The sequence below is a fragment of the Drosophila grimshawi genome, unplaced genomic scaffold (genome assembly GCF_018153295.1).
Source record: "Drosophila grimshawi isolate 15287-2541.00 unplaced genomic scaffold, ASM1815329v1 contig_44, whole genome shotgun sequence".
NCBI lineage: Eukaryota > Metazoa > Arthropoda > Insecta > Diptera > Drosophilidae > Drosophila > Drosophila grimshawi.
Window position 1 is genome coordinate 16,693,962 of NW_025063240.1, and position 16,969 is coordinate 16,710,930.

The 16,969-nt window shown below is 40.8% G+C and overlaps 3 protein-coding genes across 5 annotated transcripts; 1 reads left to right on the plus strand and 2 right to left on the minus strand.

Moving 5' to 3' along the window:
• Positions 1-8,246: 8,246 nt before the first annotated feature.
• Positions 8,247-10,373, minus strand: LOC6558609 (signal recognition particle 54 kDa protein). The gene is made up of 2 exons (XM_001983929.2): positions 9,270-10,373; positions 8,247-9,203 (listed from the first exon to the last, which is right to left on the minus strand). The coding sequence occupies exons 1-2, from the start codon at positions 10,185-10,187 to the stop codon at positions 8,595-8,597; spliced, it is 1,527 nt and encodes a 508-aa protein (XP_001983965.1). The 5' UTR covers positions 10,188-10,373; the 3' UTR covers positions 8,247-8,594.
• A 5-nt stretch (positions 10,374-10,378) lies between these two features.
• LOC6558614 (flap endonuclease GEN) lies at positions 10,379-13,076 on the plus strand. 3 transcript variants are annotated; one of them, XM_001983928.3, is made up of 5 exons: positions 10,379-10,683; positions 10,746-11,064; positions 11,125-11,414; positions 11,480-11,647; positions 11,703-13,076. In XM_001983928.3, exons 1-5 carry the CDS (start codon positions 10,526-10,528, stop codon positions 13,015-13,017), a joined length of 2,250 nt encoding a protein of 749 aa, XP_001983964.1. In that variant the 5' UTR covers positions 10,379-10,525; the 3' UTR covers positions 13,018-13,076. The 3 variants fall into 3 exon arrangements, with proteins under 3 accessions (XP_001983964.1, XP_043071474.1, XP_032597261.1); XM_043215539.1 differs by lacking the exon at positions 10,379-10,683 and having other exon boundaries at positions 10,941-11,064; positions 11,132-11,414; XM_032741370.2 differs by lacking the exon at positions 10,379-10,683 and having other exon boundaries at positions 10,941-11,057.
• On the minus strand, positions 13,014-16,933 carry LOC6558623 (alanine--tRNA ligase, mitochondrial). The gene is made up of 12 exons (XM_001983927.2): positions 16,677-16,933; positions 16,439-16,612; positions 16,234-16,379; positions 15,959-16,168; positions 15,733-15,877; positions 15,532-15,671; positions 14,489-15,471; positions 14,274-14,430; positions 13,926-14,211; positions 13,640-13,860; positions 13,375-13,576; positions 13,014-13,316 (listed from the first exon to the last, which is right to left on the minus strand). The coding sequence occupies exons 1-12, from the start codon at positions 16,842-16,844 to the stop codon at positions 13,110-13,112; spliced, it is 3,039 nt and encodes a 1,012-aa protein (XP_001983963.1). The 5' UTR covers positions 16,845-16,933; the 3' UTR covers positions 13,014-13,109.
• Positions 16,934-16,969: the final 36 nt, after the last annotated feature.

The window sequence follows — 16,969 nt, forward strand, 5'->3', positions numbered from 1 at the left end:
GTTATGTATAAAAGAAGGAAGCAGAAACAGCAGAAACAGCAGAAACAAGAAAAAGAAGAGAAAAAATACATACATAAATAAAATGTAAGAGCGATTGAAACGACGAAGTTGAGAAGTGAGAGCGTTAAAGAAGTGAAGAAAAGCAAAGACTAAACTTAAATAATAGAAATTAGTTATACACTAAATAAATGCTTAAACAACAGCAAAGTGAACGACAAAAGGTAGTAGAAAAAAAAAACGGGGTCAGAATTTTCATTAAAAGAGAACGTAAAACTCGACAGCAGAAGAAGAAGAGGAAGAGGTGCAACATTTTCTCACACGAGAAGTTCAAACAAAACAAAAATAATAAAACTAAAAAGCAACTCTGCAACCAAAACACTTGAAGCAACAACAATTTGCATAGGGAAAAACGCAAATTTCTAGTTAAGTAAATTGATATAAGAAATAAATGAAAAATCCTCAAGAGAAATCTTGCTGGTGGAAAACAGAAAATTAATTGCGCATATTAATCTTTAAGAACAAAACCGACAAATTTGCTAGTTGCGATTTTGTTTAGAAGTAAAAGCAAAGCAGCAAAACAAACAACAACAAAAAAAAGAAAACAAAAACAATCCGTAGAATCCCCAAAAAACAATGTGTGCAATGTATGTTAAAATGAAGAACAAAACAAATAACAAACAATTTGATGATTTACAGCAACAATAATGAAAGATAATGAAAATAAAAAAGCAAAACAAAAAAAATCCAACTTGAAAGTCAAGCAAAAGTGAAGTAAATTTATTTTTCATTGAAGGAAAAAGAAGAAGAAGAAGAAAACAATATTCGTTTTCCATATATTGTTTGTTTGTAGTTTTAGTTTGTCGTGAATTTTCTATGAATTGAAATCGCAGCAGCGATTTAAGAAGAGAGTCGAGTGTTTTAAGCTAAATGCACAAGCACAAAGCAAAAAGAGACCGTAAATATTATCCACAAAAGAGATGACATTGTTTTTGTTTTCTGTCACCAAATTGTATAAAGCAAAAAGGCAACCGCCCCCCCTCCCCAAAAAAAAGAAACAAAAAAAAAAAGAAGAGAATGTGACTATTGAAACTTTCTTATTTGTTAATTGCAAACGTTTCACACATTTCAAACAATTTGCTATTATTTCAAATGCAACCGCTCAGAAAGAACGGAAAAATAGTAATTGAATAAAAAATAAAACTCGACCCAAAAAAAATGGGGAAGAAAACTAGTTTTAAGTACTAGCAAAAATGCAGTAAGCAGCAAATTTAGTAGTTTTAGATGATAACAAACAAACAAAAAGAAAAAATGATGATGATAAGCGACAACAAGATGAAGAAGAATAAGAAAGTAAACAATGATAATGAGACGATGATCATTAATAAGCGAAGAAATAAGAAAAACAACCGATAATGTTGAAGTAATAAGTGAAACATATAAAAACAAAAGCAAAGAAGAAGAAGAAATGAAATCTTTTACTAGTTTTTAGCATATTTTTGTGCTCATCAGTCGATTTAATGAATTTTTTGTAGCTGTCTACAGTTTTTTACGTTTAACTGTGTGTGTTTTTTCTAGCAACTAAAACTAACATATACATATATAAATATATATATATATATATATATATAAATGGGAAAAACAACAACAAGATAGAAATAGCTTAGCGTATTTTTTGTCTGCGAGAAATGAAGAAGAAGAAATTGTAGCAGAGTTTAGCAAAGAGTCGAGAATGGGAGAACGGGAGAAGGCATAGGGAATAGGAAAAGAAATGGAAAGTGCAAGGGAAACACAATGAGGCATACACGAAGAAACTTTATAAAAGGATGGCAAGCAAAACAAACGAGAGAAAGAAGTAGCAATGAAAGCAGATATGAAATTGTAGCTTGAAATGTAGTTTAGCACTGCATTGAGTGGAATTCGAGAGAAAAAACCGTAGTAAATTTGTAAGTGGAATGTTTTTTAATATAACGGAGAATGGGGAATGGGGAATGGAGAATGGAGTGAAGAACAACGTTTAAGAGTAGAGCAGGTCAAGGCACAGCAGTAGCAGAAATGAAAGCAAATTAATGTTAAAAGAAAAACAAACAAATAATGAAATAACAAACAAAAAAAAAACAACTACGATTAGTAAAGTAGCAATAAGAAACCAACAATAGAAGAGAAAAAAGGAAAACAAAAACAAAACAAATGAGAAAATGCAGCAGCGATGATTTCTTTACTCTCTATTTGTAAGTCTTAAATAGTCGATGGGTTGATAGATCGTGTTAGATCAATAGACAGACAGACAGACAGACAGCACAGTGTTTGAAATTGGAGCCAATCGTATTTATTTTCTTTGACAAAAACTCAATCAGACTCACAACACACAACACGACACAACACGACACACTCAGACTCGAACAACACGCCTAAGCACACACACATTGTATTTGTGATTTGACTAAATGGGAAAATAAAAGTGAGTTGAGTGGCTATGAGAATCTCAGAGAAAGGCGCATCGAAAGGGCAGGCATTGAGAGAGACAGAGAGAGAGAGAGAGAGCGAGAGTTTGAGATTCAGCTGGAATTTATCATCTCATTTCCACTCACACACACACACACACATATATACATACATACACACACAGACACACAAACAAACATTCCTGAGCAAAGTCTTTGATTTTCATATGTATGTATGTTAACTGATTTCGATTTATATAGATTGCCAAGTGAAAATGCCTATACATATATATACTAACAATCTATATAGTCTACATATACATATATAAATACAAAAAAAAAAATGAAAACACAACGCCAAAAGTCTTCCTAAGCCTAAACCAAAACAACAACAACAAAAACAAAAAACAAAAGTGCAGTGCATGTTTTCTTATCAATACTTATAACATATAAATAACAGCAACTATCATATATGAGTTTTTTTTTCTTATATCTATTATATCTTTTCTAATTTGTACAATATGTAATTTGCTTTAGACTGAATACCAAAATGGAAATTGAAACAATAATTGAAATGAATTCAATGGTAATAAAATGCAGGATTGACAAACCGCACACACACACGCAGATACACACACACACATAGATACACACACACACATAGACACACACACACACACACACTGAGAAACAATCTTTACATTTTGCAAGCGTCGTCAGAGTTAGAGAAATAATCGAAAACAAAGAACACCAGCGAGAAACAGGGCAAATATTTTGCAAAAAACATTCCAAAACCAAAAGAAAAAAAGGACTAAGCAAATTTTGTATACAAATTGATATTTTTAATAGACGATGCAACACGAGACGCCTCTGCAAACAGCAACTTGAAAAAAAACGTAACCAAAACAAAAGAACGTCTGGAAAGAAATCACAAATACAAAAAGAAAATTTGTCGAGTTTTTTGCTTAGAATTTTCATGCTCACATTGACTTTTCTTAGCCCTCCTTCGCCCCTCCTTCTTCTATACTCTTTAGTATCTTTACACAAAAAGTGCAATTTTCGATTTTCTTTTTAAAAGTATTTATTTAATATGTTTTTCACATGAAATTCGGTTTGTAACATTTTTCAGCTGTTTATTAGGCAGAAAATCATGAAATTTTAAGTTAAGGATATGCGAGAAAGAAACAAGAAGAAGAAGAAGAAAAAGAAAGAAGAATTGAAATCTTAGCTGCAAGAGAGTTTAGCAACTTTAGTTTTAAGCCAAACAATGGGGCAGACTAAACCCCCTCACCCCCAACCCCAAAAAGAAGAAAGAAAAAAGTAAAAGTAAAAGAAATGAATAACACACATGTTGTAGATGAGTATAATGATGATAAAGAAGATAATGATGAAGTAGGACTAGATGTAGTAGGAGAGACAACAACAACAACAACAATTTAGTAACTAAGATCAAAGCCATTAGGGTTAAGGTATAGCAGACCTAAGTATAGATTTGACAAGAAAGCGTTGCGTTGATTCTGCAGAACAACAACAACAAGAAGAAGAAGAAGAAGATAATGATCGATGGAGTAAGAAGATGAAGTAGAATGAAAGAAGAGTAGTTGATGTAGGACATATGATTTTTAATTGATAGAAACGCGCAAGCGTTTAACTATAGTTGGTTAGAGCTAAAGAACGACGACCGGCAAGGAGAATGCTAGAAATTTGTAGTTTTTGCGTAGTTAGAACGAGGAAAGAAAGCATGCGAGCGAGCGAGCGAGACAGACAGACAGAGAGAGAGAGAGAGTGGCAGAGGGAGAGGGAGCGACGCTTGCTTGCGTGCGCAGTGTTGGTAAAGGAGTCGAGGAGTCGTCAAGTTCGGATTAGTTTTAATTTTGAATATTATATACACAGTCGATGAGCGATCGATCGATCGATCGATTTAATTGGCAGGCAGTGCTGCAGTTATAATTGATTAATTAATTGTCCTGCTGCTGCTGCTGCTGCTGCGAGCAGATGGTTTTTTTTTTATATAACAATTTAAAGCTACTTTGACAAACCAAACTTAAGGCTTGTTTGTTTTGCGTCTGTATTTTGTTTTAATTTAATGCGTTTTACTTTAGTTTTTTAACTAATTTTAAGTAGTTAATTTATTATTTGTCTTAATCAAAAAAAAAAAAAAAGAGCATAAAGCAGCAACAACAACAAAAACAACACCATCAACAGCAATCCCTTGAATTTTGCTCCTTGCTCTCAACTTGAAACGGAACAGAAATTTAAATTGAAATTGATGTATGTGTTGAAGTAATTTTTAAAGCAAATGTCTAGTGCGTAAAATTGAAAACTAAACCACAACAAAGAAAAAAACTTTGAATAAAAAATTACAAAAAAAAATCTAAAAAAAAAAAAAACAAAAAAGTAACTGTTTGTTTTTCATTTAAGAGTCTTGTGTTCAGCATAATTTGCTTGATCGTTTGTTTGTTTGTATTTCCTCGATTCGTGTGTGATTTCTTAGTAGTTAAATGTTTTCTATATATAAATTTGAGAGTAAGCTTAATTAATTAACACTCACCTTTACACCAAATAGTTTCCAATAACAAATTTTAAATTAATTGAATTGTGTTTTAAACAAATGGGCAAAAAATAACTTAGACATCTAAGTCGTTGTTAAGCGCGGCTGGAAGCAAAGTGAAAATGGAAAAGCATAAATGAGAAAAACATTTTTTAATTAAGCCAATTTAAGGAAATGATGAATATATATATATTTTTTTGAAACTTTTTTGACAAAACCAAAAATAAAAAAAGAATGAATAAATAACAAAAACCAAAACAAAAAAAAAAACAAAAACCAAAAGAAAAACATAAGAAATTTAAAAAGCAAGTGAAGGGAAAAATGGAGATCCAATAAATGCAGCACGTTAGGCAAATCGGGCAACCGCAAAAACAACATACAACAAACAACATACAACATGTAGTTGCAGGTGTAGCGAACGTAGTGAAAGGTCAAATGGAAACAAGCTCATTAAATTTAAAAAAAAAAAACCCAAAAGAAAAAACAAAACAGAAAAGAAATAAGCAAAAAACGACGACAAAAGCGTAAAAGTAGCTCTAAGTAAACGAAAACAAAACAAAAAAAAAAAAAAAAAACAAAAACAAGCTAGCACAGAGAAGCAGCTAATTAAACTTAGAAGCAAAACAGAAAATAAACAAAAAAGCTAGAAAAACAAAAGAAATGAAAATTAAGAAATACACTTAAAAAATGATCAGCGGTCAGCCGGGCGCAAAGTAATGTAAATTTCGCTTGTTGCTATTTTTAAGTTTTAAATCAAAGTCTTTTAAAGAACTTTATTCATTTCTCTTGTAAACGATAAACGTGGAACGCTTAGACGCGTTAACTGGTAACTATATCTCTCTTTGTAACTCTCCACAAAAACAAAAAAAAAAAAAAAACCCAAAACATAAAAAAAAAAACCAAAAAAACCCTTTCGAATCTCTGTGTATTTTTTAAGGTATTATTTTTTGCATCAATGTGACGCTTTTAAGCATTTTTTATATGCATATGGAAAAGAATTGTATTTAAAACTAGTAAAAAGCTAACAGAAAACCACAAAAAAAAGAAAACGAAAACGAAAACCAAAACAAAAATGATGAATAAGGACATAAGAAACAATGCAACAACTTTGCTAAAACTTTCAAATTTATATGCGTACTTTTTGTGCGCTCAACTTTAATGCAAAAAATCATACATTAAAAAAAATTGGAGCTAAGGAGATAAAGTTAAAGAAAAAACAACAAAAAAAAAAAAACAAAAACAAAACAAAACAAAAAATTATTAAATGAAAAACCAAAAAATAGTTTAAGCAAAACATTTTGCAGCTTTTGTGCTTATTTCGCTTAAGAAAAGTAAGACTAGTTGAAAAAAGAAAAACAAAACAAAACAAAAATTAAATCTAATTGTAAGTAAAAAGAAATGAAAGTGCAGAACCGAAGAAACATGAGGAAGTGCGGCAAAGATGTGCAGAGCAGCAAAGCATATTAAACAGAAAATAGCAAAAGATTAAAAAGAGAACAAATAAAAAATGATTGAAGGAAAGAAAGAAATGAAACATAAAGAACATACAAAGTAAAATGTCTCTTTAAAAACACTAAAGAGCAAATGCTGTCATCCAAAACAAAAAAAAAAACAAAAAACAAAAAAACAAAAAAGAAACTGAACTTTTTCTGAATCAATAAAAGACAAATTGATTTTCTGTAAGAAAACAAAATTGAGCCGACTTTTCCTTTAAAATGGGTCGTGTCTGGGTCTGGTGTTGATTACGGTGCTCTTGCACTGGCCCATATCAAAAAGCTTTCGGATCAATAATTGTGAGGCTAAAACGAGTTTTTGTGCGGATTCCATTTGGGGTGGTTTCTTCTTCTTCCAAAACACACCCACACCCAAAACAACAATTACGGACAACAGAGCTGCTGATGATGGCTCCCACTGCTCGCAGCATTTTAAGCTGGACCATTTGCACAGCAGGCCGAAACTCCCCCTAAAATGCCCGGCGGGGGCAAAATATGAAAGCCTACAACCCAACCGTATACGCATATATATATATATGTATATATATGTATATATATATATATATATATGTGTGTGTGTGTGTGTGTGTCAGTGAAACCGCAAGGATGAACCGAAAAACGTTGACAGCAGTTCAGCGTGCAAGCTTTCCTGCGAACCTGTTCGTTTGACTTGTTTGATGGTTTTATGAGTGTCAAAACTTGACAGCTTAATAGACATTTTTACGGCAGCAATCGCCTTTTCATTGTTATTGTAATGAGAGGGTGTCTGTAACCGTGTATGTGTTCAGCATGCCACCACGCACCATGCGCAAGGGATGCTGTGAGCCCCGCCGGCGTAGCTCCCACTACCCATTACATGGGCCGATACACTCACACACACACCTACATATTGTATGTATGTACGTATGTACATATATACATATATATATGTTGATACAGACGCAAGGCTGGCTGCTGTCCAGTGCTGTCATTTTAGCTTTTTCTGTTGTCAGATCTAAAACCTGATGTAATTGTGCCCCAAAAACCACATTTTAAATTTTGCAACGCACATTAAAATGCCAACCAATTTTTTAAATGTATTAACTTATTTTTGCCATAGCCAAATCCGAGCTAAAAATATTTGAAAAGCAAAATGTAGCTTTTTTAAAGGCTAGATTTTGTCACCTATCAGCAGTGGGCAGCACTGCTGCTGTACGCAGGCCGACATGCGTGTGACTGTGTCTGCGAGCACCAGCAGCTCCCCTTCATAATGACAAGGCAATAAAAACAACGGGCACACACACACGTGCACACTTTTTGTGTTTGTTTGCCTGTTGGCTTACTTGCTTACCGTTATTTCGTTTTGTGTTTCGCTTTTGCTACGATGCTTTTGCAAGTTTCTGGGCACCTGTTCGTTTTCTGTTTTTTGTTGTAGTTGTATGTGTGACAACGCGACCGGGGTACTAAAGAAAGAAAAGTGAAATTTACAAATACAAGGGCATACAAAATTGGCAGAGTTTGCAGATATGCAAGTGTGATCAGAAGCATTTTACTTCCGTGATTAGATTAACGTTTGCATTGCTTTTATTATCTTTAGTGTGGCTGAAAGTGTTCATCACTTTTGCGTTGACCATAAAACGCGCCAACCTTTGCCATTCACTTGCAGTCAGCGACACTCACTTCAAATGGTAATCTGGCAACACCATTTAAGCAGAGTTAAAATAGCAACAGATGGCGCCACTGTACAAAAGTAAATCTGGTTGGAAAAATTCACTTTTTGAATTCATATTTAGTTTTTATTTATTTCATTTCCGTACGGACTCTTATGCATGCTATTATAATTATTCGTTTACAGTCAACTGCTGTTAAACAATAGAAAAATGACCTGGCCAAACCGTACAAAAACCGAAGAGCGCAAACTCTGTAATTGTTAACTGTTTTACATAGATTTCGTTTCGCTGTTTGCCACGAATTGTAATTGATTTTGGTTAAACAAGAGGAAATCGCCATTCAAATGAGGATAATTGTCGCGCTTGCAAACCGTTAACAAATTAATGCTACGTAAACCGAACTAATTTAAAACAAAATCATACAAAACTCATCTTTACACACATTACAAGAACGTCCTGCTCACTTGCCACCAAATCCGCCCATCAGGTTCCCCAGTCCGCCGAGGCCACCCGCAGCTCCCTGTTGCAGTTGTCGCATCATGTTCTGGAGGCCAGCGACGCCGCCCATTTGCTGCAGCATGCGGGGATCAATCATCTTGGCCATCTGCTGATTCAGCTTGGCCATCTGTGTGGGATTCACATTTTTCGCAATATCGCCCTGCTTGAACAGTCCTTTGACGCCGCCCATTTTCTTAACCACCGCCGCGAACTTTGTGTAATGTGCAATCATCTCCTTCACCTCCCGTTCAATGACGCCGGCGCCATGTGCCACACGGAGGCAGCGGGTGGGCTGCTTGCTGAAGAGCTTGGCACCATCGCGATTGTCGAGCTCACTGTCGGACATGCTGTCCATCATGGTCATCATGCGCTTGATGCGCGCCATCGACTCCTGTTCGCCGCCCTTGGTCATGAAGTCCTGCGAGAAGCCCGGTATCATGTTCATGATCTGAGAGAAGGGTCCCATTTTCATGATATTCTGGAACTGCTCGTACATGTCGCGTATGGTGAAATGGCCATGCTTAATCTTCTCCATCAACTCCTCACTTCCGTCCAGTTTCAGCTCGTTCACCTGTCGCACAGAACACAAATTGCCTCGTTAATCAACTAAAATGGAAAAGTCTCGTGCAGAACTCACCTTATCTATCAGTCCCTCAATGTCACCCATGCCCAGCAGCTTGCTAACGAAAGGTTTTGTTTTGAACGGTTCCAAGTCATCGATGTGCTCTCCAGTGCCAATGAAGATGATGGGCGATTGGGTGGCAGCAACAGCCGAGAGAGCGCCACCACCCTTGGCATGACCATCTAACTTGGTGATGATGACGGAGCCGATGTCAACTTTCTCCTTGAAGGCCTTGGCCTGAGCCTCGCAAGCCTGTCCAATGGTGGCGTCCATCACGAAGATGATATTATCGGGACTGACGGCATTTGACACCGCCAACATTTCCTCGAAGAGCGATTCCTCCTGCTTGTGCCTGCCGGAAGTGTCCACAATGATCATCTCAAATCCCTCCCGCTTGAACATATCGACGCCCTCCTGGGCTATGACCACAGGATCGATCTCTGTGTAACTGCCATAGAAGGGAATGCGTGCCTTGGTCGCGTTCTGCTTGACCTGATCGTAGGCACCAGCACGGAAAGTATCCGCGCAGACCAGGCACGATTTCCAATTGCGTTTCTGGTAGTGATAGGCCAGTTTCGTACATGTCGTTGTCTTGCCGGAACCCTGTAGACCGACGAACATGATCACGTTCGCTTTGCCCTTGATGGGTTGATAGGGTTTCACGCCCGGATCGACCAGTTTGATCAACTCCTTGAAGACGGCAGATTGAATCATGCGACGCTTGTTCAGACCGCCGGCCATCTCATCGAAGTCAATTACGGCGCGCACATTCTCGCGCAGCTGCTTCACCTGTCGAATGTTGACGTCCGCCTCCAGTAGAGCTGCGCAGATCTCTTTGAGCATTGCACTCAGCGCTTCCTCATTGATCACTGTGGCTTTGCTGAGCGAATGCAGCGCTGTTGTTATTTTCCTTCCTAGATCTGCTAAAACCATTTTGCCTCCTTATGTATGACTGTGTGTGTGTGTGTGTACGTTAACTGTGAGGCAGCGGAGTGCGTTTTAAATTCGTTGCCTTCGTTGCAAAACAAAACATGCGAATTAACAACGAGTTAACTTTTGATTTTCTCTGACACGTCAAACGTCGAACACAAAGAAGAAGTGAAGACTGCCAGTCAAATGAACAACGTGCAGCTGTCAAAACAATGTGCCCATTCTGTGTGAATATCGCATTCCCACCAGTCAGCTGCTTGCCTTCGCTGTGAATGGCCCACGTGCTGTTTGTATTCACTTTTGAATTGAACGCGCTCAAATAGTTCAAGTTATTGCAACAAATGGGCGTCAAGGAACTGTGGACAATTTTAACGCCACACGCAGAGCGCAAACCAATATGTGAATTACGTGGCAAGAAGGTAGCCATTGATCTGGCTGGCTGGGTATGTGAGAGTCTAAATGTTGTCGATTATTTTGTGCATCCACGCCATCATTTGAAGTAAGTTGCTGCTATCAAATTGTTGTCTTTTTATTGTCACTTTAAATACAAACAAACCACAGAAATCTCTTCTTTCGCACCTGCTATCTCATTTGGGAGCAGGTGACGCCAGTATTTGTGCTGGAGGGTGTTGCACCCAAGCTTAAGAGTCAAGTGATAGCCAAGCGCAATGAGCTGCAATTTCGTGGAGTGCGCCCTAAGGATAAAGATAAGGATGCACAGGCACCACCAAAACAAGCGGCATTAAATGGCGACAAAGGACGCACGCGTTTCAATAATGTGCTCAAACAGTGCGAGAACCTGTTGCTGTCCATGGGCATACAATGCGTGCAAGGACCAGGAGAGGCCGAAGCCTATTGCGCTTTCCTCAACAAGTATGGCGTGCGTATTTATTTTATTACTTTATTGATATATATATTATTATCGACATTGATGGCCAAGTTGGTAGATGGTGTCATTAGCCAGGATTCGGACTGTTTTGCATATGGTGCGCGGCGGGTATATCGCAACTTTTCGGTGTCCACACAAGGCGCTCAGGCAGCTGCCGGCGGCGCCGTGGATATTTATGATATGCAAGAGATATGCACGCGCATTGATTTTGGCCAGCAAAAGGTCATCGTTATGGCGTTGCTCTGTGGCTGTGATTATTGCCCCGATGGCATTGGAGGCATTGGCAAAGATGGCGTTCTCAAGCTGTTTAACATGTACAAGGAATCGGAAATACTGGACAGGTAAAGTGGTTTTATATTCTTTATAATATATAATCACTTAAAAGAAAGACGAAAACATTATTTAGATTGCGCACTTGGCGCGCGGAGACGGACAAATATAGCGTTTTGGAGTTGCGTGTTGACGACAAATCCATTTGCAGCAACTGCGGTCATATTGGACGTACTCAAAGCCACACCAAGAGTGGTTGCGGCGTCTGTCGCACGCATCGCGGCTGTGATGAGAGTCTGTGGAAGTAAGCCAGCTATCCAATTGTATGCCTAAAGCTACATCTTACTATTTTTGCATAGAGAGCAACGGCTGTCCATTAAGGCGGAGCTGACGCTGCGCAAGAAGGCACTCGTGGATGCCAACTTTCCCAATGAAGAGGTCATATCGGAGTTCCTCACTGAACCAGCCTCGCTGCCCAATTTGCAGCTCGATTGGCGACAGCCAAATATTGTGAAATTCATCAAGCAAATTGGCCATCTTTTGCAGTGGCCAGAAATCTATTGCTTTCAGAAATTCTTTCCCATTCTGACGCGCTGGCAGGTACAGCAGTCCAACCAGGACATGTCTCTCGTCCAGCCCCAAGAGATCATCAAGAAGCGCACTGTGAAGGGTGTGGCCAGTCTAGAGTTGCGTTGGGAAGACTCCCGTGGTTGCTTCAAGGGACTTTTACCTCAAGATCAAATTGCCGAATTCGAACTGGAGCATCCAAAAGGTGTGGAGGAACTTTACTATACAATAGAGCCACTAGATATGTTGCAGGCTGCGTATCCAGACTTGGTAGCTGCCTTTCTAAAATCCAAGGAGAAGCCGCCCAAAAAGGCGGCAACGCGTAAAAAGAAGACCAACCAAAAGGAAGCACCTCTCAGTCCTCTTGAGAATCTATCAGACTTGGCTGCCGCAACGGCAGAGATTGTTAGCAAGCCCAAGCGTGGTAAAAAGAAGGCGTTAAACGAGCCACCAAAACAGGGACAGAAAACAATGCAGCAATTTCTGAAGCAAAAAGAAAACACGCCAGTTAAGATGCCCGCTCGTCAGCTAGTCAATCAATGCTCAACGCCGATAAACAAGTGTTTGCCCTCCGATTTAGAGAGCGACGGCGAGGAGTTCGACATGTCCGACATTATCAATGGGATTGTTTCCAATCCGCAAGCGCAACCTGCTGTGACCAATCATGCGGGGCATTTGCTGCACTACGAACCACTGGCGGAGGATTTAAGCATGCGACTGGCGCAGCTGGGTCTGCATAACGGTAAGCCAAATGAACTGAAGGATGATACAGATTTGCTGGTGCAGAAGCGACGCGATATCTCCATGCAGGATGAGTGCGTGCCGCTAAGCAAACGATACTCGCTGGACGACAGTTTTGATCTGTTGGTCAAGGGCGAGCTAAAGAAGGTGCCACATCTGGTCAGGACACCTGTGGAGCGATTTAAGCAGCAGCATCGTTTGTCCACTGCGAAAGAGTCAAAGAAGATGCCGCCGGCAAAGCCGGAAGCCAATGTGAGCTACTTTTTCAATCAAAGTGCTGATGGCGCTGATGTCTTTGAGCAGTTGATGGAGTCCAGTTTGGTGCACACGCATCAGGATTTAGTGGTAATTAGCGACAGTGATTGAAATTCTTTGCGTATATATAATAGTCTTCATTAAATTCTTGCTCACAATAGCAAACTTAATGCTTAACTTTTGCTCCTGACTCTCACACGAAATTAGAACTCCAAATAGCGCTTGGCATAAGCCTGTGCGCTGCACATGGCCTGCTCCAATTGTTCCTCGAACTGGGTGTTCACTTTGCGTCCCTTCATGTTGCACACGATCGCCGCATTCTGACCCTTGGGCGCACCCACCTGGCCGCCAAAAGTGCTCGCAAAGGATTGTAGCCACAGCTGTGCATTAAACTGGTCGCTGATGCAGTCCTGCAGGGTTGAAAAAAGGAAGATAAACGTGTGTTAAATTCGACTTGACTAGACTAACCTGCGGCACACAGCAGCGTGCTTTGACAATGTTCTCACACATGCTAACCACCAGAATGGGACGATCTGTGCATAGTTTTGTGGCACGCTGCAAGGGAATCTCCTCTACCAGAGCCGAGCTGGTAATGTAGTGAAGTATGTAAGGGTGTGTGTCCAGCGGTTTTTCCATCAATACATTACGCATTTCCACCTCCACAAATTCTCTGCAACAAGCACAAATTAGTACGTTTGCTAGCAAAGGTGTACAAGAATACAACAATTCATACTTGAGCGTTGTGCGCGATGTCTCCTTGAGTTTACGTAGCATGTCGTTAATACGATTGAAGGTGTCCAACTTAAATGCATAGGGCAGCTTAATGTCCGAGTGCAACATATTGTGGCGTATAGTTTGCAGTTCAGTCTCCGTGGCGTTTGTAAGCTTGTCAGTTTGAAACTGCTGCTCCAGCAAATCCACACGATGACGCAGCAAAGCTGCTGTTTTTAAAACCTACGAAAGATACGAGAGCAGTTCGATATAATTGAATACTTTTGTGAAAACCAATTGTTGCTTACATTCTCGGCAGCCTGTCCAGCAACAGCTGTGAAAGCAAAGCGCGCTCGATTTGTTTGCTTGAGATTGACTATGCAGAAGCAGGACAGCTCCTTTGTGTTGGTCACATGTGTGCCGCAGCAGAGCTCCTTGGAGCTTAGATTTAGCTCTGGGCATTGCACATTAATCAGACGCAGTCCTTGCTCCGGATACACCTCACCCGGTACCATCGTTATATCATTTTGCTGCAGCACATCCGCTGCGCTCAGCTGCTGCACTTGGACGGCTGAGCCGGAACAGATGGCGCGACTGTAATATGTGGTATATGAATATAAGTTGCAGATGTAGATGTGGATTGGTGGCGAACTCACTTGATCAGATCCTCAATGTGCTCCACATCGGCCTTTTGTATGCGTTTGCCCAATAGGCCCAGTTCCAGTTTGCACTGATCGCTGCTAACCGCGCTGGAAACCTGATACGTCACCTTGTTGAACAGAGATCGTATGGCTGCGTTTAGCAGATGGATGGCTGCAAAAAGAGGGGCAAGTTCTTTGTATACTCGATTCCCATTAAATGCGAAACATACCTGTGTGATGGCAAGTGTTTAGCTGTCGCTGCTGGGCATCCACTTCAAGCAACACCTCATCCCCCAAGGCCAGTTCAAAGTCATCGGTGGGTGTGGCCAGGCGACAGACATGGACGACACAATCGTTCAGACACTTTACACCCACCACATCCAACTGATGCGGCTGCTCGGGCTTTTGCTTGTTTCGCACCAGCAATTTGCCCAGATCCGATTGCTGACCACCGGACTCGTAATAAAAGTTGCTGGCAGCTGTGACAATGGACAACGTATCTGTGGACTCTCCCAAGCGACTGCCCAGTGTGCGCGAGACCTCTGCATCGTTTTGGATGATGCCCAGCACGCGGCTATTCAGTGTGGGAATCGCGTAGGTTTCACTTTGTGCATCATAACTATAAAAATACTTGTGACTGTTGTCTGTCGCTGCCAGGCGCATGGTGAGCTGGGCTTGCGCCTCTGCAATGCGCTGCTGCAGTGCCAAGTCATAGATGCCACTGTTGCGTTGCGGTTCCTTGGTCCTCAGCTTGGCCAAAGCCAATTCAGCGCGATAGCGCTCCAGATCACAGTTCATGTTCTCCAGCTCGGCCAGCTTGACGAAGCTGTCTTCGGTTAGACCATAAGTGTCCGTCAGCTTGTATAGGAAGTCGCCTGGTATCGTGTTGTTGGCAAACTTGGAGCGTTGCACTTGGAACTCACGATAGGCAGGCACAAAACCAGGACACTCCATCAGATCAATGTCGTCCAGGTTGGGGAACTCTGTGAGCACCTCAGCGAATATCTTCGATGAGCTCTCGCGCAGATTCTTGTACACCTCCTGCTCGTGTGCAATCAGCTCAAGGACTGCCTGCTGCTTGCTCGACATCTCAGGGTAGGCCTCGCCCAGCGTCTCCACCACAATCGGCACCAGCTGTGAGAGCAGATTCTCATGGGAAAACACTTGCTCCGAGATGCTGAGCGCCTTTCGCAGCACGCGACGCAACTTTTGACTGTGCATTGAATATGCCGATTAATATGGAAAGTAATTGAGTTATTGAGTTCGCTCTTACTTCTGATCTGGCAACATGCCATCAGCAAGGCAAGCGGTGACCATGCGTGCATGATCGGCAAGTATTCTGTAGCTGGTGTCCAACAGAGCAGAATTTTCGGCCACGGGAAAGCTGCCCCCATAAACAGGTGCTTTTGAGAGCTACGGATAAAAACAAAAGTTAATTGCTTATAAATTTACACTGTTGATGCGAATCACTTACACTGTGTATGCCATCGAAGAGGGGCGTAAAGAGATCCGTATCGTAATTCGACGATTTGTTTTGAAGGAGCGCAGTTAAACGTTCAAAGCCCATGCCCGTGTCCACATGCTTAGCGGGCAACGATGTTATGCTGCCATCTGTATTGCTATATATATATATATACATAGCAGAAATGTAATCAAGATATTAAATGACTAGCACCAGTAAACAGTAAAGAGCTACCAACCGATTGTACTGTATAAACACCAAGTTCCACAGTTCAGTGAGGTCGGCTCGGCCTGCATTGACCAGCTTGGCTCGCTGCTCAACGCTGCCCGGATCCGAGCCAGGTCTATGATCTATGTGAATTTCGGTGCATGGTCCGCAAGGACCAGTTGTGCCCATTTCCCAAAAGTTGTCCTTCGAGCCAAAGGGCAAGATGCGCGCAGCAGGAAAGCTGCAAAGCAGAAAAGTGTTGATAATTTTTATACACGAATTATATAACCAATTTTTGATTGGTACCCCAAGCTGCGCCAAATGTCAAAGCACTCCATATCGGCGGGTATGCCAAGCAGCTTGTCGCCGGCGAAGTAGGTGACATACAACCGCGACGGATCAATATTGTACGGACCTCGTAGTAGTTCCAACGCCATCGCACAAGCCTCACGCTGCAAGGAATACGTGAGAGTTATGTGATCGTCGATTGAACAGCCTCTTCGTAGCTCACCTTAAAGTAATCGCCAAAAGACCAATTGCCCAGCATCTCAAAGAACGTGTGATGGTAGCCATCCTGACCCACCACAGACAAATCGTTGTGCTTGCCACCAACTCGTACACATTTCTGTGAATTGACGACTCGCTTGTGCGGCGCTGCTGCTGTGCCCAGAAAAACGGATTTAAACTGAAGCGCAGAGCGTCTGATTAGTGGAGAATGGATTAATCAAATTGAGGCGGCCGGTATTCACCTGGTTCATGCCCGCATTAACGAATGCGACGGTGGGATCGCAGAACGGCACTACCGGACTGGAGCGTATGAATTTGTGCTCATGATTGGCCGTGAAGTAATCGATGAATGTTTTGCGTATTTCGCGAGCGGTGAGCACACGCTGTACCTGCTTGGCCGAGTTATACATGCCAATTTAATTGAGTGCCTTAATTACATGTGAGAGCGGTGCGCACCCAGCTGAGCCGGTAATTAAACGACCGGATTAGATCGGAATATGTAATGCAAAACAGCTGATCATTGCAACGTTCGCGT